We start from the raw sequence: 26,698 nt of genomic DNA, 5'->3' as shown, positions 1-26,698 counted from the left end.
TGTTCCTGATGGATCCTTTGTGTATCCATAGCCTGATCTTACCTAATGACCATGTCAATGCTATCTCGAAGCATGTCTGTGGTACTCCGATCTTCAATAGAAACATTTGAAGCACAATGCTAAATTTCGTTATCAATTATTCAAACATCGTTGTTTGGGTAATGTCATGAACTTCCTCTTCCCTAACCTAAATGGTTCTCTTCTAACCATTGTCCTTGGGAAGGATATACCCCTGAAATATGTGCTTAAACACATTTTCCTTTCCATTGTTCTGTTTACTCTGATAATCATATTTTCCTTTCCATTGGTTGGCTTAACGTTTCTGGTGATCATTACGATCTAAGCAGTATTAATTCCCTGCTTGTGCAAACACCTCGGTGTACAACTCTATCAGTAAGACCCTGTTACTATTGTTGGTGACGTACCGGTAACCACCGATGGACGAGAACCTTGCCTATTGGTCCGCCTCGTTTCAACGAGCATGAAAATGGTTCTCTTCGTCCCTCGCCCTTGGTACCGACGATGTTGCTGACAGATAACTGACAGGCTATCCTCTGACATGCCTTGCTATCATGATCATGCAAGATGTCACCGCCCTTCCTACTTTAACCACATGGTGGGCCCATAACCCACAGTTCCACAGGATCAAAACCTGACTCTCCTGTACACCCCTGTTGCCAAAGCTATTCATTGTGCTTGACTTCGTAAGTAATTCACGGGTCACCTTCCTAGTGCTCTATTCTGGTATCAGACGCAATACTTACTCTCGCTGCTCTGAACCCCCTTTTCACTCTGGTCCAGACTTCGAGTAACTATCTATCCGCTTGGAACCTCTTATTGTACCTTCGTACCTTACTCTCGATGTATTTTATATGTTCAACTCGAGAGATAATCTTATGCTCATTCATGGGTTAACCCCAGATTGTTTCCCTCATAAGCATTCTGTCGTAGCCGAGCTGTCCCTTACCTATTCGTAAGTATGATGGAGTTTTCGAATGAAGGATGCCGACTTCATCATGATGACATGAAGTAGAGAAATGGAGACATCAACATAATGGATCGACCTCTTCGAAGAGAGCAACCAAGACCGAGAAGACACGATAGAATTTCGTAACCAGACTTTTCCCCCGTTTTCCACCTCTTAAATCTCGGGACGAGATTTCTTGTAGTGGAGGAGAATTGTGACGCCCGGATAATCAAGCTACAGTAAAACTATGCTAATGATGCCACGTCACCTCCGTTACTGTTTCTAATCCTTCGTTAGTACAAAACCGATTCAAAAATCAATTCAAAATATGGCAAACAACAAAAGTTTTCAAACATCGAAACAAAAATGTTCGGAGTGAACCAAATATTGCACAGATAATTATGGTGGAGAAACCACACCTTTATAAAATGTTTAAATACTATGAGATGAATAAAACAGTAGCAAAAACAATTATATAAGTGTTATTAAATATAAACAAATATTAAACTAGTTTATTTAGTCACTAAAAACTTTTTACAACTCCAATTTAGGTGTGGGCTTTAACTTATTATAAAACTATAACTATTAAAGAAATAAAATAAAACAGTAAAGGAAAATAAATAAAAGAAAAAAATAGAAAACAGAAGACAATCAAACAAAAAAAGGAAAAGAACCCCCCCGGCGCTGGGCCAAGTGGCCCAGCTGGCCCCAGCCACCCGAACGGGCCGGCCCACCCCCACCACTTAACCCTCCCACACCCCGTAACCCTAACCCTCCCCCCACGACCGCACACTCCCCCCACTCCCCCACGCCCCGCTCCTCCCCTTCCCCGTCTGGATCGGGATCGGGGCAACAGCGCCCCCGACCCCGCCGATGTCGATGCCGCGCGCCACCCCGCCGCACCTCGCCGGCGCCCCGATGCCCGCTGCCGTCACCCGACCTCCCATGCCTCTTCCTCACGGGATCGACCCGCGGCCGCCGCCGAAACCACGCCGACTCCATCACCTCGAGGCCGTGCCCCGTCGCCCTACGCCGCCGTCACCTCAACGTCGTCGCCTCGCCTCCTCATCTCCTCCTCGTCGGCCGACCTGAGCCACGCCGACCCCTCCCCTTCAACGCTGTGAGCTGCGCTCCCCCTCCCCTTCTGCCCCCGACGTACGTCCGCATCTCGCCGGCGCCCGTCCGCGCTCACCGCCGCCCCGCTTCGTCCTAGCCGTGCGCCATGCTCGCGCGCCCCCTCCCTGCCGTGCGTGCCCTCGCCGTCGCCCGCGCCTCACACCAGCGCGCCCGCGATGAGCGCCTCGTGCGCCCCCTGCAGCGCACCCACGCGCGCCTGCCCACGCGGGGCCGCGCCGCCGCCGCTCGCTGCTCTGGCCGGCCCGTGATGGCCTCGCCCCGCTGCCTCTGCCCTGCGCGCCGTCGCGCCGCACACCGCCCGGGTCCAGTGCCCACACACACGCCCGCTAAGGCCCCCTCTGGGTCAATCACCAGTGGGGCCTGCCCCATGAACGAAAATAAAAAATTAAAAAATAAAAATAAAATTAAAACAAATAATAAAAATAAAATTAATTAACTAAATTAATTAAGTTAATTAATCTTGTTTAAATTAATCTAATTAATTAGTTAATTTAATTAAACAGTAATTAATTAGTTTAATTAATTTAATTAATAGTTAATTAATTAGTTAACCCTAATTACCCTAATCAGTCTATGACATGTGGGACCCACGTATCAGATGACTGCTGACGTCAGCATGATGTCATGCTGATGTCATCGCAACACTGTTTTGGATAATGTTGAATTAAATAATTAATTAAAATTCAGAAAATGATTAAATCTTTAGAAAATCATATAAAATAATCCGTAACTCGGATGAAAATACTTTCTACATGAAAGTTGCTCAGAACGACGAGACGAATCCGAATACGCAGTCCGTTCGTCCGGCAGACGTCCCTAGCATAGCAAACTTGCAACTTTCCCCCTCCGTTTCATTTGTCCGAAAAATGCAAACTTCGGGAAAACTTTGCCGGATGTTTCCCCCTTCCACGGTATCGCGTGACACCGCGTTAGAACACGTCTAGCTCTGCCTGTTGTCCTATTATGCACTTGCTTGCTATGTATTTACTGTTTCTTCCCCCCTCTTCTCTCCGGTAGACCCCGAGACTGCCGCTGATGCCGCTGTGATCAACTACGTCGACGACGACCCCTTCTTCTTGTCTGCGCAACCAGGCAAGCCCCCCCCCCTTGATCACCAGATATCGCCTACTCTACTCTCTACTGCTTGCATTAGAGTAGTGTAGCATGTTACTGCTTTCGGTTAATCCTATTCTGTTGCATAGCCTGTCACTGTTGCTACAGTTGTTACCCTTACCTACTATCCTACTGCTTAGTATAGGATGCTAGTGTTCCATCAGTGGCTCTACACTCTTGTCCGTCTGCCATGCTATACTACTGGGCCGTGATCTTTATATACATGACACATGTGGTGACTAAAGTCGGGTCGGCTCGTTGAGTACCCGCAAGTGATTCTGGTGAGGGGGCTGAAAGGACAGGTGGCTCCATCCCGGTAGAGGTGGGCCTGGGTTCCTGACGGCCCCCGACTGTTACTTTGTGGCGGAGCGACAGGGCAGGTTGAGACCACCTAGGAGAGAGGTGGGCCTGGCCCTGGTCGGCGTTCGCGGATACTTAACACGCTTAACGAGATCTTGGTATTTGATCTGAGTCTGGCCATTTGGTCTATACACACTAACCAACTACGTGGGAACAGTTATGGGCACTCGACGTCGTGGTATCAGCCGAAGCTCTTCTTGACGTCAGCGACGGAGTGGCGCGCCGGATTGGACTGGAACGCCTACTAGGCTAGGTCTGTTTCCGGCAGCGTACGCAACATGCAGGTGTGCAATGGGCGATGGGCCCAGACCCCTGCGCGCATAGGATTTAGACCGGCGTGTTGACCTCTCTGTTTAGCCTAGGTGGGGCTGCGACGTGTTGATCTTCCGCGGCCGAGCATGACCCAGAAAAGTGTGTCCGGCCAAATGGGATCGAGCGTGTTGGGTTATGTGGTGCACCACTGCAGGGAAGTTTATCTATTCGAATAGCCGTGTCCCTCGGTAAAAGGACGACCCGGAGTTGTACCTTGACCTTATGACAACTAGAACTGGATACTTAATAAAACACACCCTTCCAAGTGCCAGATACAACCCGGTGATCGCTCTCTAACAGGGCGACGAGGAGGGGATCGCCGGGTAGGATTATGCTATACGATGCTACTTGGAGGACTTCAATCTACTCTCTTCTACATGCTGCAAGATGGAGGCTGCCAGAAGCGTAGTCTTCGACAGGATTAGCTCTCCCCCTCTTATTCTGGCATTCTGCAGTTCAGTCCACCGATATGACCCTTTACACATATACCCATGCATATGTAGTGTAGCTCCTTGCTTGCGAGTACTTTGGATGAGTACTCACGGTTGCTTTTCTCCCTTTTTCCCCTTTCTATACCTGATTGTCGCAACCAGATGCTGGAGTCCAGGAGCTAGAGATCCCGAGGATGATTCTACATGGAGTTCGACTTCGAGGAGTAGTTAGTAGGTCCCAGGCAGGAGGCCTTGCCTTTTCGATCGTTGCTACTTTTGTGCTAGCCTTCTTAAGGCAAACTTGTTTAACTTATGTCTGTACTCAGATATTGTTGCTTCCGTTGACTCGTCTATGATCGAGCACTTGTATTCGAGCCCTCGAGGCCCCTGGCTTGTATTATGATGCTTGTATGACTTATTTATGTTTTAGAGTTGTGTTGTGATATCTTCCCGTGATTCCCTGATCTTGATCGTACACATTTGCGTGCATGATTAGTGTACGGTCAAATCGGGGGCGTCACAGTATCATTATCAAGAGGCATCAACTTACACAAGGCGATGCTTCCCTTGTCCCCGCGCCAGTCAGCAGGGTCACGGAGAAGAAGATAGGGGATATCAAACCGCTCCTGAACCCTTGGGTTCCTTGTAATGATGTTATTAGTTGAGTCGAGAATGGTCTTGAACGAACCTGCCATGCTAGCCGACGTGATGATGTCGCACCAATCAATGAGTTCCTCCACCGCGTCATCATTCAGATCGGGGCAAGAATAACGGGGTCGTTTCCGGCTTGTTCCCTCCATGGAGAAGACGATCAAATAATGGCAGAAGGAAGGGTGAAGGCAAATGGAGGAGGGAGGAAGAGCTAGCGTGCGACATCAGTTCCAAATCGAGAGGGAAAGGCGAAGAGTCGGTGGACGGTTTCCACGGTACACGAAGAGGCGCCTGGGGAGCGAACGGTTGCCACAGAGGTCACACACTGACGACAAGGGCCAAGTGAACCGCATGCAATCCCATCGCACAACACACACGTCTTGTTAAGTTGAACCGTTTCTGTACTCTTGTGTCAACGCAAACAGTTCATCCGAGTGAACCGCATGCCGTGTATCCCACACACCTTGATCTGGCTGACCATTTCTTTTGTGTTGCCTAATCACAAACAGTTCATCCGAGTGAACCGTATGTTGTATATCGCACACACCTTCATCTGGCTGCCCGTTTCTTTTGTGTTGCCTAATCACACACGGTTCATCCCAGTGAACCGTATGTCGTGTATCGCACACGCCTTCATCTGGCTGCCCGTTTCTTTTGTTCCTCCTCATTGCAAACAGTTAATTGAACTGAACCGTATGCCCTTCATCGCACATGCAACTAAAACCTGAACCGTGTTTGATGCATCCGTCATCGCAAACGTTTTATACATTTCTGACGGTTTTCATACAGCACCGTTTGTGATTATGGCATCGCACACAGTTTCTCGAAGGGCCTTTGATTGTAGTGTCACGTTAGCAGCATCTTGTAGTAGTGGATGGAACATAGACCCGGGGGCCATAGGTTTCACTAGAGACTTCTCTCAAGATAGCAAATAATACGGTGGGTGAACAAATTACTGCCGAGCAATTGATAGAAAAGCGCAAAGTTATGACGATATCTAAGGCAATGGTCATGAATATAGGCATCACGTCCGTGTCAAGTAGACCAAAACGATTCTGCATCTACTACTATTACTCCACACATCGACCGCTATCCAGCATGCATCTAGAGTATTAAGTTCATAAAGAATGGAGTAACACATTAAGTAAGATGACATGATGTAGATGAATTAACTCAAGCAGTATGATGAAAACCCCATGTTTTTATCCTCGATGGCAACAATACAATACATGCCTTGCTGCCCCTATTGTCACTGGGAAAGGACACCGCAAGATTGAACCCAAAGCTAAGCACTTCTCTCATTGCAAGAAAAACCAATCTAGTTGGCCAAACCAAACCGATAGTTCGAAGAGAATTAGAAAGATATCAAATCATGCATAAAAGAATTCAGAGAAGATTCAAATAATATTCATAGATAAGTTGATCATAAATCCACAATTCATCGGATCTCAGAAAACACACTGCAAAAAGTATTACATCGAATAGATCTCCAAGAACATCGAGGAGAACATGGTATTGAGAATCAAAGAGAGAGAAGAAGCCATCTAGCTACTAGCTATGGACCCGTAGGTCTGTGGTAAACTACTCACGCTTCATCGGAAGGGCAATAGTCTTGATGTACAAGCCCTCCATGATCGAATCCCCCTCCGGCAAGGTGCCGGAAAAGGTCCCTAGATGGGATCTCACGGGTACAGAAGGTTGTGGTGGTGGAAAAGTGTTTTCATGGATGCCTCTGGTGGTGAATATATAGGCGAAAGAATTAGGTCAGGAGGTGCACGGGGGGCCCACAAGGGTGGGGGGCGCGCCCCTACCCCCTGGGCACGCCCTCTGTCCTTGTGGCCGCCTCGTGCCTCCTCCGACTTCATCGCCAAGTCTCTTGGTTGTCTTCTGGTCCAAGAAAAATCATCGCGTAGGTTTCATTCCTTATGGTATTCCTTTTCTGTGACACTCTAAAATAAGGAAAAACAGAAAATGACACTGGGCTCTAGGTTAATAGGTTAGTCCCAGAAATAATAGAAAGTAGCATATTAATGCATATAAAACATCCAAAACAGATAATATAATAGCATGGAACAATAAAAAAATATAGATATGTTGGAGACGTATCACCCCCTCGAAGTGGCCACATGGGATGCTCTCCTCTAGACCATCGCTCTTCAGACCCTAGACGTTGACAACGCGGACGACTCCGTTTCGTGGCGCCTCGAGACTTCTGGGCGCTTCTCGACCAAGTCCCTCTATCAAGCGATTGCTCATTCCACGGCCCCTGAGCCTTTTAGTCTGATCTGGGACATTCGCCTTCCCTTGAAGATCAGGATCTTCCTCTGGCAGTGGATTCGTGGATGCTTTCCCTCAGGGGTTGAGGTGTGCGGGCGTAACGGACCTGGAGACAGCCGGTGCCCCCTCTGTGACGTGGCGGAAGATGCTAATCACATCTTCTTCTCGTGCGTGACCGCTCAGTTCTTATGGTCCTGCTTCCGCAACGTTGTTGGTGGAACTTGGTGCAACACCAACTTCCCTGACTTGTTGGCGGAGATCCAGGCCTCTGCCCCCGTCACCGCCGCATCAGATGGCTGTGTGTTGGGGTTCTAGCTTGGACACTCTGGACCGTTCGCAATAGGCTTGTCATCCAGCGGGCTCCTCTTTGACGTGCTACTGACGCCATCTTTAAAATGTGTGGTTTCTTGCAACTCTGGCGTCCGCTTAGCCGCCTCCAGGACCGGAACGCCATCGACACTCTCCTCGCTGACCTCCAAGCGATGGCCTTCCACGTGGCGCCCCCGCTTCCGCCTCCTCCTCCAGAGCCAGACTAGGATTTCAGCTCTCTCCGGTGTGCCGGTGTTTCTTTTTCCTTTTTTGGGCTTGTTGAGTTGTGCCCTCAGCATTAACCTTGCTACCTTTGTTATATGTGTGCGTGTGTGTGAACTCTCGCGCCTTGTGCGTGCGTGTGGCTGGACTCTTGTATCCTTTTTGTGGTTTGGGTGGTTGGCTTTATATATAAAGCGGGGCGAAAGCCTTTTTCGGTAAAAATGGATATAAATGGATGTATCTAGAACTAAAATACATCTAGATACATCCATTCTCCGGACAAGTATTTACGGACGGAGGGAGTAACTATGAGAGCAAGCAATCAGCTGAAGCTATCTTCTCCTACCATTGGTTTGCTTCACAAAGGTGATTCTCTATTATTTGTAGTTACAATATTTCCTTTAGAGATGTTATTTGTCATTGCTGCCAATAATTTGGCAATTTACTAATACAATCTATGTAAATTTTGTAAAGGGCTCTACATTTTTATCATTGATTGCATAGTCCATAAATTTGAATGTACTAAAGAACCAGATGAAACTTCATACCAAGTTTCTATAGTGACGAAAGACATGACATCAACTGGGAGTTCTTGGTTACCACCTATATTTATGGTGCACTAATTTTCCTGCTTGTTATTTGGCAGGGATGAGGTGTTCAAGTGTCAATACTATAGTCTCTCGCTCTGTCTGTGTGTGGATCATACTTAATTTAAGTAGTACTAAGATAGCACTACCCATGTTTTGTAAGTGCACATGAATAAAAAGTTCATTTCAAATGACAAAGAAAGATGAACATATTATTCTGAAAAAACTCCTATAGAAGTGGATGAGCAAATAACACAACTCATTGGAAGTTTTATACAACCATGGAAAATCATGTTTAATTAAAACTTCATCTTTAAATCTACTCCTCGTTATTTAAAATGTCAATGTGTTTAGGGAGGGAGAGAGAGAGCGAGAGGGAAAGAGAGATTGAAAATTGCAGGCACGCCTTGATAAAGCAAACATGGTGTGAAATATAACCCTTTGAAATTCTAAGGATGTATGAGTGGGGATAGAGGTGGGATTGCGAGTCGGCCATGTCATCGATATGGATGGTGAAGGAGAAAAGGAGGAGGAGGAGAATAGTGGTTTCATGGGAAAAAGAAGTCGACAATGCCACCTGATGTTGATGTGCATGAGGATCCACATGTTAGACAAATTGATGTAAATTACTCCAATATTTTTTAGGGATATCAATCTAATATGTGTGGTCTCGTTACAGTGCAATAAAAAATTTCCTAATGAAAAAAGAAACATTGACCAAGACCCGAGGACATCGTATACTACATTGATTTCACTCACATAACACATTGATTGCCTATGTCCAAGTATCTAATGTGCTAATACGTAATTAATGTGACTATAAGTCTACAATCGAATAACACATAAAATTATCTGTTTGTATGCCCCTCTGTTAATTCTCTCTTAATGGATAATTTGAGATGTCATTGTTGAAAATGAAATGTTTGGTACTCCCTCTATCCATTTATACAGGGCCTAATGCATTTTTGTGGCTACCTTTAATCACATGTTAGAGTAATAATATATGACATGCAAATTACGCAAAGCATACCATCAAATTCTTACGTGAAAGGAGCTTCTAATGATATTTTCATATTATACATCTTATATATTATTAATCTTATCAATAGTCAAAGGCAATCTCGAAAAACACAATAGGCCCTATATAATGGAGGGAGCATGTGCCATGAATTATCCCCTGCTTCCCAAAATCTTAGGTGCCTCTAAGCTAGGGCGAATATGGGGGGCCCGGACGCTCCCGGGCACGCCCACCATGTCGGACTGACCACAAGGGCCCACGTGGTCAGATGCAGAGACCAGCAGTCCGACGGGCGCCTCCTACGGTTCTTGATGCAGATGCATTCATGGCGTCGCGTCGCATCGCTATGGTGTGCTGCCCGAGGGAGCAAGCCCGTCTATTTAAGCCAGACAACGACAACGGAACCCTAGCCCGTCCCATTCCTTCCCTCTTCCTCCCACCTGTGCCGCCAGCTTCCATCCGCTCCGTAGCCGCTAACCATGTCCCGGCAAAGGATCACCAACTATGCAATGTTGACGTCGGAACATCGGTTGCAGATCGAGGAGGAGATCCGGGCCAGGCGCGCCGCTCGTGTCGCTGCCGGTCTACCTCCAGATTCACCTGAGCCGGAGGAGGAGGAGGAGGAGGAGGAGGGGCAACAATAGCCGAAAGCGGAGCAGGACCCCCAGCCCATGTAGGAGGAGGAAGAGGATTCGGAAGCGAACGACGCGGCAGGGCCGGAGGAGGAGCAACTAGCTGCGGGCTTCGGCATGGAGGATGCCATAGCGGAGTTTGAGGTCGCCCGGTGGAGATGGCGGAGCAAACCGCCATTCTCGAATCCATCCAGATGATGCCTATGTGGAGTCCAAAGGCGCTTCATCTGGCAGCAGATGGCGGAGATCGACGAGCTCTTGGTCTCTAGTTTGGACGAGATGCACCGGAGCCTTCGCACGCGGCGGAGCTGCCACAGTTGCCTATCTACCCGGAGACGGACACGAAGATCATCGACGATTAGTAGTTTAAAAAATGTAATGTAGTAGTTAGGTTTTTAATCTGCATGGCTAGTATGTATTAGATTTCATATTTGAGGTTGCAACTTGCAATGGGTGATTTTTGTATGATATCCGGTCACTATCTGCGGACATATCCGGCGTGTTCGCGGGCTCGTTAGGGGTGGGTTTTGCGTATTGCGATTGTAGATACTCTAACATATAAATTTCCTTTCGTCACTCATAGAAAAAAATTCCTTTCGAAATTGGGCAACAAGTGGCGGGTAAGAAACGGAACGTGACGGGGCAGAGACGGATGACGGGATGGCCGCGACGACGTGGCGCGACGGGCATCGGCTGCTCCGCATCCACTCTCCACCACTCCTCCATTCCCTTCCCAGCCCAAACCCAAAACCACGGGCATCTCCGCCACGCCACGCCAAAGCCTACGCGCGCGAAATGGCGACGTCGACCAGCCTCGCCGCCGCGCTGCCCTCGCGGCTCACCTCCCCGGGCCGCCGCGCCGCCCTCTCCTGGGCCACCTCCTGCGCGCGCCCTCACCCAGCCCGTGCCGTCTCATCGGGCTGCAGGCTGGTCGTGACCTGCAACGCGCAGGCGGCGGCCCCCATCAGCATTGGGCAGGGGACGCCCGTCAGGCCGACGAGCGTGCTGGTGGTCGGCGCCACGGGGACCCTGGGACGGCAGGTGGTCAGGAGGGCGCTGGACGAGGGCTACGACGTCAGGTGCCTCGTCAGGCCCCGCCCGGCGCCCGCCGACTTCCTCCGGGACTGGGGCGCCACCGTGGTCAATGTAGGTTTGCACTGCGCAACCGACCTTACTCTTCGCTTCTTCCTGCTCTAGGTAATTGCGGACTCTGTCTCATGATCGTCTGTGCGTTCAATTAGGCCGACCTCAGCAAGCCAGAGACGATACCCGCTACCCTTGTTGGCGTTCATACGGTCATTGATTGCGCCACGGGGCGGCCGGAAGAGCCCATTCGAACGGTAAGTGCCATCAGCATAATAATCTCTAAAAATACAGAGGAGAATGGTATTGTGCCGTGTGAGTCATTAAACGACTTCCGTGTTTCGGACGCTGATGGTTGTTCCATTTAGGTAGACTGGGAAGGAAAGGTTGCTCTAATCCAGTGTGCTAAGGCCATGGGGATTCAGAAGTATGTCTTCTACTCCATTCACAACTGCGACAAGCATCCTGAGGTCCCCTTGATGGAGATCAAGTATTGTACAGAGAGGTTTATTCAGGACACAGGTCTGGATTACACCATCATCCGATTGTGCGGTTTCATGCAGGTAGATGCGGTCCTTTTCCTGGGTTTCTGTTTCGGCCAGGAAATTCCCTTTCCTACTCATGCTGATGTTAGATTGCAAAAGCAGTTCCTTGCTAAACTACCTGTGTATTGCTCATAGTTCATGATAGACATAAACAAGTACTCCCTCTGTAAAGAAATATAAGGGCGTTTAGATCAGTAGTGATCTAAACGCCCTTATATTTCTTTAGAGGGAGTAGTAAAAATTAAAAGCACTGAGGTGACATATACTCCCTCTGTCCCATAATATAAGAGCGTTTTTTACACTAGTGTGTGGTGTCAAAAATGCTCTTATATTATGGGATGGAGGGAGTTGTTGAAAGCTCATGTCATACATCTTTTCATATTCATGTTTGCCAGTTGTTTCTAGAAATGAATTTCCATCTATTTTTTGGTTTTAGGGCCTAATTGGGCAATATGCGGTGCCTATACTAGAAGAGAAGTCAGTTTGGGGAACTGATGCTCCGACTCGGATTGCATACATGGACACCCAGGTTATCTTTTCTCCCTTTCCATTGGAAAAATGAAACTGTGTATATCTATGTACCAGTCTCTCTCCAAAGTAGCTTTCTGTTGACGCGCCTTCTCTGTGCAACTATAGGACGTCGCTCGCCTGACATTTGTTGCTTTGCGCAATGAGAAGGCCAGCAAAAAACTCCTAACATTTGCTGGACCACGTGCTTGGACAACTCAGGAGGTAATTAACTCTATTGCTTTTTCTAGTGAATGAAGTATATATAATGTTCAGTAGGGTCTGCTGAACCAAATTTATTAATGAGTTGTCATTAATAAGTAGTTAGTATAACATACTATTTCATAGGGAATGTACAAATCTAGTCATTCATGCATTTTGTTTTTCTTTTGAGAATGTACCAAATGATGGCTTATGGAAGTTGGTACATTATTATATTTTAATTCTATTTATTTTGCCTTCTCCAGGTTATTACATTATGTGAGAGACTGGCTGGGCAAGATGCCAATGTAACTACTGTCCCTGTTGCAGTCTTGAGATTTACTCGTCAATTAACACGGTTCTTCCAGTGGACAAACGATGTGGCTGATAGGCTGGCATTTTCAGAGGTTTGTCTAGGCCTTTTTGTGCACTGCACATGTAATTCAGTAATGGTAATATACTAGTAAGGTACACATGTATTGCACGTCGGGGCTTATAGATAACCAAAGTACGATCAAATATTGACATATCACATTATAACAGGTAAACATGTAAATTTAGTCACGTATGCATCAAGTATAAGATGTAGATTTAGTACATGTAGTCCATCCCACTCAAAATTAAATTTATGAAAGTACTATGAGAGTCTTGAAAAAAAGATAAAATAAAGTAAAAATGAATGTCAATTCTTTTAGAGCCAAAAAAAATCTTGAGACAACTAAAATATGGAAGAATCTAAAATAAATGTTAAATGCATGTGTTTTGAGAAAAGGAATGACAATTCATCTAGAAGAAAAGAGTCAGCAGAAAGTCTGGAAGATTCTAGAACAAAAGAGAGACGTCTGTGCTTTTAGTTTTGTGTATATAGTGCATTGTGCTTAACCTTAGCCATGGAATCATCTAGATAGTACCCGTGTCAGAATATAGTGTAGCGAAGAGGATATCCAATGGCCAACAATGCTCGGATTTGCCAACTCTCTACCGCCGGATTGGCTTCATCCAACAGCCAATATTCAAAGTTATTCGTACACTATATAGTGGTGTATAGATATAGATATATATCAAAGCCTGTGAAGGCTAACAATATATTTACATTTTTATATCCAGGTGCTCTCCAGCGACACTGTTTTCTCAGCTCCAATGAATGAGACATACCAGCTTCTTGGGGTGGAGGCAAAGGATATCCTCACCTTAGAGAAATATTTACAAGATTATTTCTCCAACATATTAAAGAAATTGAAGGGTCTCAAGGCACAGTCCAAGCAAAGTGACATATACTTTTAAAAAGAGGGATTTCAACAAAATTATGACATATTTCTGATGCAAATATGTGCGCCAAGACACAGATGAGTGACTAAAATTTTTCTTGTATATTTTTCATTTTGTTGTGTATGAGAAGGCACAATCTTATTAGGGCGATGTGTATAGAATCCCGACACTTTGGTCGATCTAAAAATTATGCAAAGCAGTCTAAAAGTCCTGAATTCATAGTGAACTCGTATTGTTCTCAAACTATGAGTTATATCATGACTGTTAACTAATAAAAAACAGTAGTTCAGAATATACTGGAATGTAAATATGTTTGTAATCTGTTCGGTGACAAATAACCAGAAACAACTACATGAGAATGAAAGAAACATGTTTGATCATGTTGGCCCTTTGGAGAAGGCATGCCTATGAACAGGAAGCAAGTTTCGAATGGTAAACACCAATCTTGCTGTTTGATCTCGTAGAGTTTGTGTCAAGTCTCTGTCCCAGATGTGTGTCACAACAGACCCAGAAAGATATTGAAAGAAGGTATCAGAGGCGGACACTATTTTTTCTGCATTTAGGAGCCTAAAGTGTGTTCCTCATTTATTCATGTTCCAGTTGTTGCAGTAAGAATCAAATACCTCACTTGTTATATTCCGATTATTGCAGCGAGACTCCAGTTGAAAGTGTAACTTATTGGCTCTGGGTTTTTAAATTGGACATTTTCCTTTGTGATACATGTGGTGTAGCCTGGTAATTACTGACACAGATAATGTTTCTGTTAGAACCAGCTGTGTGCTAACTACTCCCTCTGTAAACTAATATAAGATCATTTAGATCACTAGTTTAGTGATCTAAACGATCTTATATTAGTTTTCAGGGAATACAAGTTTATACTTTGTGTTCTGGAGCTGGCATATTTCTATATAGGTTTAGAACCACCGCACAAGGAGTGTATCAGTGTATCAACAACATTCTTAAACATGCAACATGACTATTTGAAAACCAAACAACTAAGTTGCACTTGAACTGTATTCTGAAAAACACTTCTATGGACTATAATAGTCAATAATGACAAGCATCTTCCAAGTAACTTGGTCTTTTCTTCCCAGGATAGAATCTTTTGAGTGAACCATCCAAAACTTAAGCAATTGTAATATAAAATATAACTTTGATAAATAACCGTGTCTGTTCCTCAATTGAGTATATTTATGTACAGTGTGTTTCATGTACACATGTTGCAAAATTGTTCTAGTGATCAGCAAATCCTCTAAAAGGCGGACGCCAATCACAGGGGATCAGAGTTGGTACATCTAGTCTACAAACTGAGAATATTTAGAAGAGAGACTCTGCTCTGAATCAATCTCCTGAACAAAGTCTCAACTCCACTCTCAAGATCAACGATGTCCAACTCGAGCACCTGCAGTTGCTCCTCCTCGCATGTAACTCTTTTCTTCTGGAATGCCTTTGATACTAGAGCCCACTTGTTAGAATTCGATGTCGCAATTTGCTTCGACAGGAGTTCCAATGAGGATCCAATCATTGTGACCGCGGCTTCTCTAGCTTCAGTCAACAACCTGACCACTCTGCAGCTCTCCAGATCAGCCGAAGAAGACTTCTTGGTATTCTTCTTGAGCGTTTTTTGCGCTTTCTTGATCTGGTGAAACCAAGATTGGATCTTGACCTGAAGAGCTGCATCATCTCCTCTCTTGATAACCAACTGCATGTCTTGGACGCTTGCCTTGAGCTCGGAAAAGCTGACTTGCACGACATTGCAGAGGTCAAGCAAGATAAGGGAGCGCTCGAGCTCTTGCTCCACAGAAATCCTTTGCTGCGTTTTGCAGAGGAGAATTTGGCTGCTAGGCAAGCATGTGAGCTCATCGATGCAGTCATAGATGTCTCCAAGCCTCCTTAGCCCAACACACACTGTCCCAATTGTTGATAGGGGAGAGACGGTGGCTGTGTTTAGGCTATGCAGCTGTTGGTCGACATTGGTTTCGCCGGAGCGAGGGCTGGAAGGCACACTTGTGGACCTGAGGTGGGGTGCCATGATTGTGTTGGAAGCTGAAGTCTTTTCGTTTGCTCTCTGGAGATAGAAGATAAGAGAAGCTGCTCTGCGATGGTGTTGAGTTCTGCCTATGGGCTTGTCCCTATATATACAAGTATGTACAGAAAGAAGCAGAAGCCATGGCATGACCCTCTAGACAGCAAGAATCTCAATGATAACGCTGTGTTGTGCTGCCGTGACAAATACCACCCATCTCCATTACAGGATGCTGCTTTTCCTATGTCTCCCAACCAAGCTTCTTGATTATTGGGGGCAAACCCATATGCACAGGTGTGTTGGTCCACATTGGTGAGCTTTGCCTTTGGTAGTTGAAGAACAGTTGACTTCACCTCTCCAGGCTCCAACGCTACGTCGTGTTTATCTGGTTTCTGATCACCTCTTGTGCGGCATCGCTGGCATGTTTCGCCTGCCTGCTGCGCTTACAAGCATTTCACATCTATTGCAATCTTGAGATGATCCATGTGCTGTCTGATTTTCCACTACTGAGTCACAATGCTATATTCCGATTTTGGCAGCAAGAATCAGCATGACAGCTCGTTCTGTTGCATGCTCTAAACTATTTTAATGGAGTTTGCTAATTCCATGTACTGGAAGCAACAACCTACAAATTTGATCACTCATGCATAGCTCAATTTTTCTGAGTGCACTAATTATCTTCCCAATGAATTATCATGTTCCAACAATTGCCTACAAAAGCCAGCAGGTTAGTTCACTCTACCAGCGGATCTTTACATAGTTGCACGCTTAGAGAATATTATAGTGGATTGGTAGCCAAGTCTTATTGGTGACAAGGTGTTATCTAGTTTTTGTGCAGTTGTTAATTCAGTTGGTATTTTTTATGCTCAACTCATGCAGCTTACACACTCAACCTCTTGACATTGAGCTGGCATGTTTTGGCTATGATAGCAACATCTGTTGCTCAGTGTCGTGGATATAATCCTGACAATACTACAGGGGTATGAATGTAGAGGCAATCGTATCTATCGAGCGGTGTAGATGAGTGTATGCACAAGGGTTTATACAGGTTCAGGCCCTCTTTGGTGGAGGTAATACCCTACTCCTGTGGTGCTCTTAGCTCTTGATTTAAGGCACAAGATGTGAATGCTCAACCCTCAGCCCGGTGCTCCCCTCCCGGCTTATATAGACTGTGCCAGGAGGGGGTATATAATGGGGGTTGGTATTAGTGCTAGTAACTGCCGTATTTAACTAGATTATTCCACCGTTGGGTAACCACTGTCATTAAGACATCATGGTTGATAGGGTATCCTAGGTAGCCGCTGACTGTAGGTCTAGCCGACCACTCCCTTTATCTTCATGACCAACTTCTGGGTCTTGTCCATCAGTGGGTGTAGAATCCGACTGTAGGGACTCGGCCGGATTACGAATCATCCTTTTGGTCCTTGATATCTAGGGCTCCGAATCCTATGGGCCAAAGGTGATATCCTCTGGCCCATGTCTTTTGGGCCGTATCTTTGATGGGTTATGGCCTTCTGGAGGGCCATTCGTATACTGGGATCTACCTCATATTTGTAACCCCGACACTCAGGATCTTTTGCTTGTTTCTGGTGGCATGAGAAATGGCATCTGAATAAAGATCAGCTTGACCAATCAATCCTATTACGTCTATAGTAAACAATAATGATAATCATCTTGTAAGTAATTCATATTGGTTCTCTCAAAGAAGAACGAATCATTCAAATGATCCGCCCTAAACTTAGGTTATTGTACCAAACCATGAATAAACAATCTTGTCGACACGAGGGAATGGACAAAAAGCCGTGTTTTTGTTTCTCAATGGAGTATGTTTATGTACAAATTCCTCCCATGTATACACGTTACAAAATTGTGCTGATGATCAGCAAGTCCTCCAAAAGGCGGACACCGATCACAGGTGATCAGAGTTAGTATATGATCTCTACAAGCTCAGAGTATTGAGAAGAGAAACTCTGCTCTGGATCAATCTCCTGAACAAAGACTCGACTCCGCTCTCAAGATCAACAATGTCCAACTCCAGCACCTGCAGTTGCTCCTCCTTGCATGCCACACTTTTCTTCTGGAACCCCCTGGACACGAGAGACCACCTGCTGGAATTCTGCGTGGCAATTTGCTTCGACAGGAGTTCCAACGAGGATTCAATCGTTGTGACAGCGACGTCCCTAGCTTCAGCCAACAGACTGACCACTCTGCAGCTCCCGACATCAGCCGGAGAAGACTTTCTGCTGATCTTCTTCAACTGCTTTTGCGCTTTCTTGATCAGGCGGAACCAAGACTGGATCCTGGCCTGAAGAGCCGCATCATTTCCTCTCTTGACAACCAGCTGCATGTCCTGTACGCTTGCCTTGAGCTCGGAGAAGCTCACTTGCATCGCGTCGCAGAGGTCGAGCAACGCCAGGGAGCGCTCGAGCTCTTGCTCCACAGCAATTGTGTCGCGGCTTGCAGATGAGAGCTTGGCTCCTGGGTAAGCTTGTGAGCCCGTCGATGCAGTCGTAAATATCTACGAGCCTCCTCAACCCGTCAAGCATTGTCTCGATGGTCGAAGAGGGTGAGGAGACGGCGGTGTTTAGGCTCTGAAGTTGTCCTTCGACGTTGGTTTCGCCCGCGCAGGGGCTTGAAGGCACACTTGAAGATCTGAGGTGGGATGCCATGGCTGTAGGTGGAAGCTGATGTCCCTTTTCTTCTTTGGGGATGTAGGAAGAGGAGAGAAAGAAGTCGTGTTGCAATGGTGTTCAAATCTGGCTATGTCTTTTGCCTATATATACGACATTATGGACAAGAAGAATCTCATCGACGATGGAGTGCTGTGCTTCTTCTATGTCCCCAGCCATCTGCAGCAGGTAGCATCTCTGCAAGTGAGGTTACAACTTACAAGGCAACTGTGCCTCCATTATCGGGGGCAAGCTCATCTGCACGGGCGTTTAGACCTGGATCATGAGGCCGGTGAGCTGTACTCCCTCCGTCCCATAATATTTGAACGTTTTTGATATTAATGTAGTGTCAATAACGGAGAGGGCACCTCCTGCACTCATGATGCACCCATTTTTTTTAAAAAATGCACTTCAAATACTTTTTAAAAAGTAAAAAAATTCAAAAGAAAATTTCACGCATACATGTTCGCAAATGTGTGTGTGGGATACAAAGTTTTGTGAAAAAATGTCTTTTTATTTTGTCTCTGTAAAAAAGACAAATTTCAGTGCTTTTAAATAGCGTTTTACGACATAATTTTTTGTCTTTTTTACACACGCCACAAAAAAAGTTATTTTTTCATGAAACTTTATGCACACATAGAACATGAAGACGTATTCTTGCAACCATTTTCAGATTTTTTAGCATTTAGAAATATGTTTCTCGAAGTGGGTTCATATGTACCCGAGTTCATCCATGCACTTTCCGTCAAAAACGTTTTTATATTATGGGACGGAGGGAGTACCTTTGCTAGTCGAAGGACGGTTGACTTCATCTCTCCAGGCTTCAACGCGGAACCTGTTTCTGATCACTCCTCGTGCGGCGTTGCTGGCATGTTTCACCTACCTGCTGCCTTACAAGAGGTAATAGCACTCCAGATACCCTAACTTGCACAGAATGTGATGATTTAGTCCCAAACTTGCAAAACTTGACTCCCCCATACCCCAACTTGCACCTCATGTGATGATTTAGTCCCCGGCCTATCATAACTCGACAAATGGCAGCCAGGTGGCTTGACCGGTCTTCGTCCGCACTTTTGCAGGAAACACCCTGCCGTCTTCTCTAATTAACCCGCACGCTGGATGTTAAGGTGCAGTTAACTGCATATCTCCCGGTGGCTGGTGCTGGGCCACCGGACCTGCCCGATCACGATGCAGGAGCTTTGGGACGACGCGCTCACCCCCAACGGCACGCTCCGGCAGCTCATCGCCACCTGGTTCTCCCGCCGGTACACCCTTCAAGAAGCGCTCGGACACTACCACGGCCGCGCCGCGGACCTTGTCCACGGTCCCCCTATTTACTCGATAAATTAGTAAAATTACTCGGGGATGCGTTCTCTGTTGCTCCATTACTTATCTCCCTGGAACCCTCGCCGACACGGACACCTGCAGCGGCCACGACGGCACCCCTGCGCCGGAGCCCCCTCAGCAGGGAGGTCTCCCGAGGAGCCGAGGCCAGGGATGCCGGCATGCCACCCATGGGGAAAGTGACGGTGCCTGCGGCGTCGGCCCAGACAGCCTCACGGGCGACGACGGCCATGTCGCGGTGGAGCGGGGCTGCGCAGGCGACGAGGCCCGCGTCGGCCACACTAGAGCCTGCCTGCTCCATGCCACAGCCAGCAAGCCCCATCCCGGACGGCACCATACACAAAGATGCGCGAGCTGGTGGCCATGATCAGCAGCTGCGTTCAGAAAAGTCTGAATATATAGCTGAATGTAGTGTTCCGATACATTCTGAATGAAGCTAAAAATGAGTGTACTTTGGTTCTGAAATTATGAGCTTCTTTATTCTATGAAGAGTGATAAAACTGCAATACTGTATGATCAACAATGCTTCTGAATATACACTACAATTTTCTCAACAATGTGAGCAACCGTACATCGAGCAAGGCACAATTTGTGAAGAGGTAGAACACATAATTCTGTGCAGTGCTTCTGGCTCAAATTTACAGAGCAAGGCTCAAAATTGTAGCACAGTTTGCTCAACGATGATTCTAAATTGTTGAGCTTTTATCTGCTACAAAAAGCGATAGACAGTACAGTTTGCTCACCAACGTTGGAACAGAGTGAGCAAGGCGGAGTTTGTATGACGAAAAAGCTTCTTGCTCTCATAAAGTTTTGGAGCAAAATCTACACAGTAGCAAAATCGCAGTATTCAGAATTTCAGATACACTCGGAAAAGAAAATCTGCACGTCAGGAAGCGGCTTCTTCCACCTGCACGCTCACGCCCTCGCGTCGGTCCAGCACCGAGGTCGCTGAATCGCCGTAGCGTGGAGGCGGCAGACGATTCACGGGGGCAGCACTGCGGCCAGCGAATCGCCGGCGTGTGGAGATCAACATTGCGGGCCAAGACTTCATGGCGTTGGGCAACGACCTAGCCACAGAATCGCTGTAGCGTGAGGGCAGCACCACGGCCGCCGTCCCGTGCGGGTGCAGCGTCGCGGTCGCTAAGTCGTCGTCGCGTGAAGGCAGCCCCACGGCCGCCGTGGCTGGGTCGCGTGGTGGCTAGCATTGCGGCCGCCGAGTAGCCGGTGCTTGGAGGCAGCGCCCTAGCACCGCCGTCACGTGCAAGAGCGCCACTCCATCGAGTCGTCGACCGAGGGGAGAGCACCGCCGCTGCAGCACTGAGTCATCGTGGCATGGGGAGTGCGCCGTGCCGCCGCCGGAACAGAGTGAGGACAGGGGTCATAGGAAAGGGGTTATGTGCAAAATAATCTTAAGTGGCTGGTTATTAGTCCACCTCTAGTTTGTACCATTAGCTACTGATCCAACAGTCATGATGATGTTTTGCATTGAATACCAATTTTCACTGGATACTTCGCCTAATTAGAGAAGACGGCAGGGTGTTTCCTGCAAAAGTGCGGACGAAGACCGGTCAAGCCACCTGGCTGCCACTTGTCGAGTTGTGATAGGCGGGGACTAAATCATCACATGAGATGCAAGTTGAGGTATGGTGAAGTCAAGTTTTGCAAGTTTGAGACTAAATCATCACATTCTGTGCAAGTTAGGGTACCTGGATTGCTATTACTTCGCCTTACAAGTACTCGTATTTGGTATCCATCTCAATCTGGATTATTGGCGGCAAATCGCACGGGTGTGTGCATTGCTGTGGCCGGTGAGCAGTTGACCTCACATCTGGAGGCTCCAACGCGTGCGTGTAGTGCAGCATCGCTGTGCTGCCGCGCTGACGGCATCCAGCACCCGTTGCGACCTCGAGATGTTCCATTCATGCGCCGTCCAATTTTCTTTCTGCTCCTTCGAGGAAGAGGAGGAAGATGCCACTGCAGAGCTGGAGCAGGACCAGCAGGCAGCAAGAATCTCTCCCCCCGCGGCTTCTTCCATGTGATGTGTTGGCGAAACGCTAGCTCAACGGAGAAGATGCCGCCTACTCTACCATAGTGCTGCCAATGCCATCATGCCATGTCTCCATTACCGCAGGCAACATCATCCGCACGAGCATATGCATGCTTGCTTGGCTCATGAGCCGCTCGCTGGAGGAGGAAGAGTTGACTTCTCATCACGGATCGGCTGATGACAAGTAAGGCCAACTCCACCGCGAGATCCGAAACGGATGTCCGCTTTACTCGGATTCGGTCCGTTTGGATAGGGCAATGAAGTCGTGTCCAGGCCTGTTCTGGAATGCGGTGGCCGCGCGCGAAACGGATGTCCGCTTTACTCAGATTCGGTCCGTTTGGATAGGGCAATGAAGTCGTGTCCAGGCCTGTTCTGGAATGCGGTGGCCGTGCGCCCAGCGCGCGGCCGCATCCTTTGGCTCCATCCTATCCGCCACGGTAAAAAATGCCCATATATTCATATCAAAACAAGTTTGCACGTCCAAATATTAATTATATGAAAATAAAAATAATTTTACAACCCAATCGAAATTGTCTCTAATAAAATAGTTTTACAACCAAATCGAAATTGTTTTGAATGAACATAATGAACCAATACATCTATTGGTTGCCAATGTGACTCCACACGTGCTCAACCAAGTCATTTTGAAGATCCAAATGAGTGTGCCAATCACGCAGCTCACGATGAAATTGGACAAACTGTTCAAACGTGGCCGGTTCTTGGTGCAGGAGCTTAACATTTTCACCTTGATAATCAAATCCTTGGTCGAAGATCCTGTCATCACGCTCGTCCTCGACGATCATGTTGTGCATGATCACACAAGCAGTCATCACCTCCCAAAGCTTCCCTTCATCCCATGACAGTGCAGGGTTTCGAACGATACCCCGTCGGGATTGAAGCACACCAAAAGCACATTCCACATCCTTTCTAGCACTCTCTTGCATTTGGGCAAAACTCTTTCTCTTCTCACCTTGGGGGTTCGAGATTGTCTTCACAAAAGTTGACCACTGAGAATATATATCATCAGCTAGATAGTATCCCTTGTTGTACTGGTGGCTGTTGATCTCAAAGTTGACAGGTGGGGAGTGGCCTTCTGCAAGCCTTGCGAAGACTGGAGAACGCTGCAGCACGTTGATATCATTGTGAGAACCTGCTATGCCAAAGAAAGAATGCCATATCCAAAGATCCTGCGAAGCCACCGCTTCTAATATGACAGTGCACGCTTTGACATGCCCCTTGTACCGGCCCTGCCAAGCAAATAGACAGTTCTCTCACTCCCAGTGCATACAATCTACGCTGCCAAGCATGCCTGGAAAGCCTCTAGCTGCGTTGGTCGCCAACAATCTCTCTGTATCAGCGGCAGTTGGCTGCCTCAAGTACTCAGGGCCAAACACTGCCACCACGTCCTGGCAGAACTTGTACATTGACATCAGACATGTGGTCTCACTCATACGCACATACTCATTCACCAGATCGCCTGGAATTTCATATGCAAGCATGCAGATGGCCGCGGTGCATTTCTGGTAAGAGGAGAATCCAAGCTTGCCAAGGGCATCCGTCTTGCACTCGAAGTATGGGTCATGAGCAACCACTCCATCTCGGATACGATTGAACAGATGCCTTGCCATACGAAACGGCGACCGAATTTATTCGGCCTGAAGAGGAGGTGTTCGCAAAGTAATCGGCATAGAGCAGGGCGTGGCCTCTCTCCCTGTTGCGGTTCAGGTTGGGAGCACGGCCAGGGAGTAACCCCCTGTACCGAAGAAGCTGCCGCTCAATGTGGTCGTGAACGACCAGTGCAGCCACCACAAGATCTTCATCATCCGACGACGAATCGTTCGATGAATAAATGAAGTGGTGGAAGAAAAATTCATCTCCATTGTCCATACCTTTGTGGGAAAAGTGTCGAACACCTTGCGGTCGTGGTGGCAAAGAGGCCGCGATGATCACCTCGATGCAACAGGGGTGGTTGGCGGCCGACTACTGGCCGCTCTGGAGCACTCGTCGGAAGCTGCCGTGGCCGCCGTGGTACGTCGCCGGCGGTCGTATCCCCTCTGCCACCGGCTACGACGACGACGGCCAAATCTCCTCCAATCGACGGCGAAAACGCGGGCATGGTGGCGGCCATGTCGAGACGTGATTTGATATGAACGGCCGGGGGTGCGAAGTGAGGAGGCGGCCGGAGAATAGTGGCGGCGCCGGCGGTGGGTGGGGTGGGGAGAGGGGGTGGAGGCGTTGGAAGCGAAGGGACTGCTAGTGTCCCCGACAGGCAGGCCACGGGGGACAAGGGCGTGTGGCGAGCCCGTCCGCGCGATGTCCGTTTCACCCCAAATTCAGCGCAAGTTTGAGCCGGGAATGGGTAGAAAACGGACGGAATCCAGACATTTGTCCGTTTCAAGCCGCGCGTTGGGCCATGCTATTCGTGCATTCTATCCAAACAAGCGCAGCCGAACAGAATGAGGTGGCGCGGTGGAGTTGGCCTAAGCAATTAACTAACTAGTCGCGGTGTAGCATCGGTAGCGCGTACTCTCAGAATCGCATCCACACTGGCACTGTCTTGCTCCAGCTTTCGGCAACAGCGAACCCGCATGGGCATTCAGTTGCAGATCTCCGACGCACACCGCCAAATTGTGACCTGGTTGTTTGTCTATATTTTTTGTTCATCAAATTGCAGAGGCACTGGTTTCACCTGGCATGACATGCAAATGCAATGCACTGAATCTGGTGTCACCCTGAACCTTGAGCTACGAACGAGAGAGAGAGGGCGAGCAAGGCACACTGAATTTTTTTCGTTGCGTAAACGTCGCAGCTTTTCTGCTCCTTCTTCACCCTTTTATTGAGTTCAGTTCAAAAGGGAAATCATGTCGTAGCTCTTGCTCCACTACCAACCGTGCCATCCCACGAAACAAGGTGCTGCTAGGCATCCTACAATGTCGCAGTGCACAGACCGCCTTTTCCACGCATGAGCTAACAAACTTTGCAAAGAAATCACTAATAGAAAACGAAATTGGAAATCTTTTGCCTTATTTAGAAAAAAAACAGTTCAGGAGGCGAATGCTGCCTTAAAACCTGTCTGGCGGAGTTTGACGGAGCACGGAAGAAAAGGTTGCCCAATGTGCTCTGTCTGGCGGAGGAGTCTGGCCGAGCACATGAGAAAAGGCTGCCCAATGTGCTCCGTCAGACTCCGCCAGACAGGTTTTAAGGCAGCATTCTCCCCTTGAACTTTAAGGCAAAAGATTTGCCATTTCATTGATTAAGAAGGAAGTTGCAGACAAAAGCCGCAAAGGGGCTAAAAGAAAAAAACAATAAGAGGTCTACTCTCGCAATATTACAACACTCATGTGCTTCGCGCCGGCCATCGCCCAAAGAGACACCTCCGCTTTGATCTTACTGATAAGAACCGTGGAAGGGATGGCCGTGTTTCTGAAGATCTGGCATTACGCTCCGTCCATATCTCCCATGAGATAAGCATCATCAGGGAGGCGAGCGCCTTAGGGGATCCAAGGCGAATCTGAAGGTTGCCGTTCCACCATGCTCTCACCAAAGTCATTGTATGCCAAACCGCCGTAGTGATGTGATGCATTCCAAGCCACGGAAGAATATTGTTCCAAATGCGGATGGTGTACCGGCATTGGAAAAGGAGATGGGCGGCCGACTCTTGGCATTGCTTACATAGAGGGCAGAGGCCAAAGTTTGGCCAGCCGTGGCGTATCAGTCGATCTTATGTCCAAATCCTATTTTGAAGGACAAGCCAGGCAAAGAACTTGCACCTTGGGGGGGGGGGGGGGAGGGCAAACCTTCCACACTGAGTGAACAAGATCCGACGAAGTGAGTCCCTCAAACTGAGCCCTGTATGCTGAGGAAGTAGAGTACACCCCATCCTTGGTGAACTTCCAAAAGATGGAATTTTCTATGTCATCAGTCAAAGAGGTCATGGAAATCTTCTCCCAGATGTTAGCAAACTGCTGGACGTGTGCGAGCGACAGGCCATTGGAAGTGTCAATGAGAGAGATCAGTTGTTGTTGGTAAGGGCTTGCTGGACGGACGAATTCTTGTTGCATGAAATGGCAAAGATGCTTGGTGCTAAGTCACGGGGGCACAAGCCGTTTAACCATGGCGAGTTCCAGAACCTGGCTGTGCACCCGTTGCCCATAGTAACTGTTGTAGCAGCAGCAAAAAAGATATGATCGTCTCCGGTGCATGGAGATCCCATGCCTATCCAAGGTTTGCTTTTGTCCACCCACTCAAACCATAGCCATCGAAGACGGAGGGCCTTAGCGAATTTGTCTAGATTGAGCACGCCTAGGCCGCCAAACTATTTAGGCTTGCAGACGAGATCTCAAATAATCTTGCACTTTCCTCCTGAAACTTCGTTCGTAACAGCCCAAAGGTATGCACGCTGAAGGCTGTCAATTGCGTTTAGAACCTCCACAGGGATGTCGAGAGGCGTGAGGTGATAAATCGCGATGGCCGTGAGGACCGCTTTAACGAGAACCACACGCCCAACACTGGCAACGTGTCTTCCCTGTCAAGGGGGGAGCTTGCTAGCGACCTTGTCAATGAGAGGTTGAAAGTGAATATTTTTGAGACGCTTGACCGATAGCGGAAGACCAAGGTATCGCATCGGGAAAGCGGAGCGCACCGCCGGGAAGGCTTGCAAAATGTCATCCATATTTATGTTTTCACATCGAATGGGAGCCACCATACTTTTAGCACAATTTGTAACCAGGCCGGTCACTTCTTCGAAAGCGGCCAAGAGAAGCAAGAAATTGGATGTCCTCTCTCGTGGGTCTAGCAAAGATGGCAGCATCGTCTGCGTATAAAGACGTCCTGATGGTCAGTGCTCTTCCTCCTGAACCTTGTCGAAGGAGCTTCGTGCTGACGATTCCCACCTTGTGGTGCTGCTCTTGGAGCCGAACACGACCCGAGGGACTTGGTCAGGATGTCCGCCTTCCACTCCTCCGTTTTGATGGACTCCACGGCCATCATGC

The 26,698-nt window shown here is 47.7% G+C and overlaps 3 protein-coding genes and 1 pseudogene across 3 annotated transcripts; 1 reads left to right on the top strand and 3 right to left on the bottom strand.

The window, feature by feature from the left end:
- The first annotated feature begins 10,655 nt into the window (after positions 1-10,655).
- LOC109771198 (protein HIGH CHLOROPHYLL FLUORESCENCE PHENOTYPE 244, chloroplastic) lies at positions 10,656-13,828 on the top strand. The gene is made up of 7 exons (XM_020329897.4): positions 10,656-11,162; positions 11,258-11,356; positions 11,468-11,662; positions 12,081-12,173; positions 12,281-12,376; positions 12,619-12,759; positions 13,460-13,828. Exons 1-7 carry the CDS (start codon positions 10,677-10,679, stop codon positions 13,634-13,636), a joined length of 1,287 nt encoding a protein of 428 aa, XP_020185486.1. The 5' UTR covers positions 10,656-10,676; the 3' UTR covers positions 13,637-13,828.
- Positions 13,829-14,640: 812 nt separating this feature from the next.
- On the bottom strand, positions 14,641-16,068 carry LOC109771199 (uncharacterized). The gene has a single exon (XM_020329899.4). The coding sequence runs from the start codon at positions 15,795-15,797 to the stop codon at positions 14,922-14,924; it is 876 nt and encodes a 291-aa protein (XP_020185488.1). The 5' UTR covers positions 15,798-16,068; the 3' UTR covers positions 14,641-14,921.
- Positions 16,069-17,447: 1,379 nt separating this feature from the next.
- Positions 17,448-18,519, bottom strand: LOC109771206 (uncharacterized; annotated as a pseudogene).
- A 3,787-nt stretch (positions 18,520-22,306) lies between these two features.
- LOC109771211 (uncharacterized) lies at positions 22,307-23,335 on the bottom strand. The gene is made up of 2 exons (XM_020329902.1): positions 22,996-23,335; positions 22,307-22,857 (listed from the first exon to the last, which is right to left on the bottom strand). The coding sequence occupies exons 1-2, from the start codon at positions 23,333-23,335 to the stop codon at positions 22,307-22,309; spliced, it is 891 nt and encodes a 296-aa protein (XP_020185491.1).
- Positions 23,336-26,698: the final 3,363 nt, after the last annotated feature.

Source organism: Aegilops tauschii, chromosome 7, assembly GCF_002575655.3.
Source record: "Aegilops tauschii subsp. strangulata cultivar AL8/78 chromosome 7, Aet v6.0, whole genome shotgun sequence".
NCBI classification, from domain to species: domain Eukaryota; kingdom Viridiplantae; phylum Streptophyta; class Magnoliopsida; order Poales; family Poaceae; genus Aegilops; species Aegilops tauschii.
The sequence above is the reverse complement of the archived record's forward strand: the minus strand, read 5'-3'. Positions and strand labels throughout refer to the sequence as shown.

Excerpts from the sequence above, each read along its gene's own strand:
- LOC109771199 (XM_020329899.4), bottom strand. The coding sequence starts at position 15,797 with ATGCCATGGCTTCTGCTTCTTTCTGTACATACTTGTATATATAGGGAC.
- LOC109771198 (XM_020329897.4), top strand. The coding sequence starts at position 10,677 with ATGGCCGCGACGACGTGGCGCGACGGGCATCGGCTGCTCCGCATCCAC. Across the intron at positions 11,163-11,257 it reads GGGGCGCCACCGTGGTCAAT|GCCGACCTCAGCAAGCCAGA; the intron begins GTAGGTTTGCAC and ends GCGTTCAATTAG. Across the intron at positions 11,663-12,080 it reads GATTGTGCGGTTTCATGCAG|GGCCTAATTGGGCAATATGC; the intron begins GTAGATGCGGTC and ends TTTTGGTTTTAG.
- LOC109771211 (XM_020329902.1), bottom strand. The coding sequence starts at position 23,335 with ATGGCAAGGCATCTGTTCAATCGTATCCGAGATGGAGTGGTTGCTCAT. Across the intron at positions 22,858-22,995 it reads CATGCTTGGCAGCGTAGATT|GTTCTCACAATGATATCAAC; the intron begins GTATGCACTGGG and ends TTGGCATAGCAG.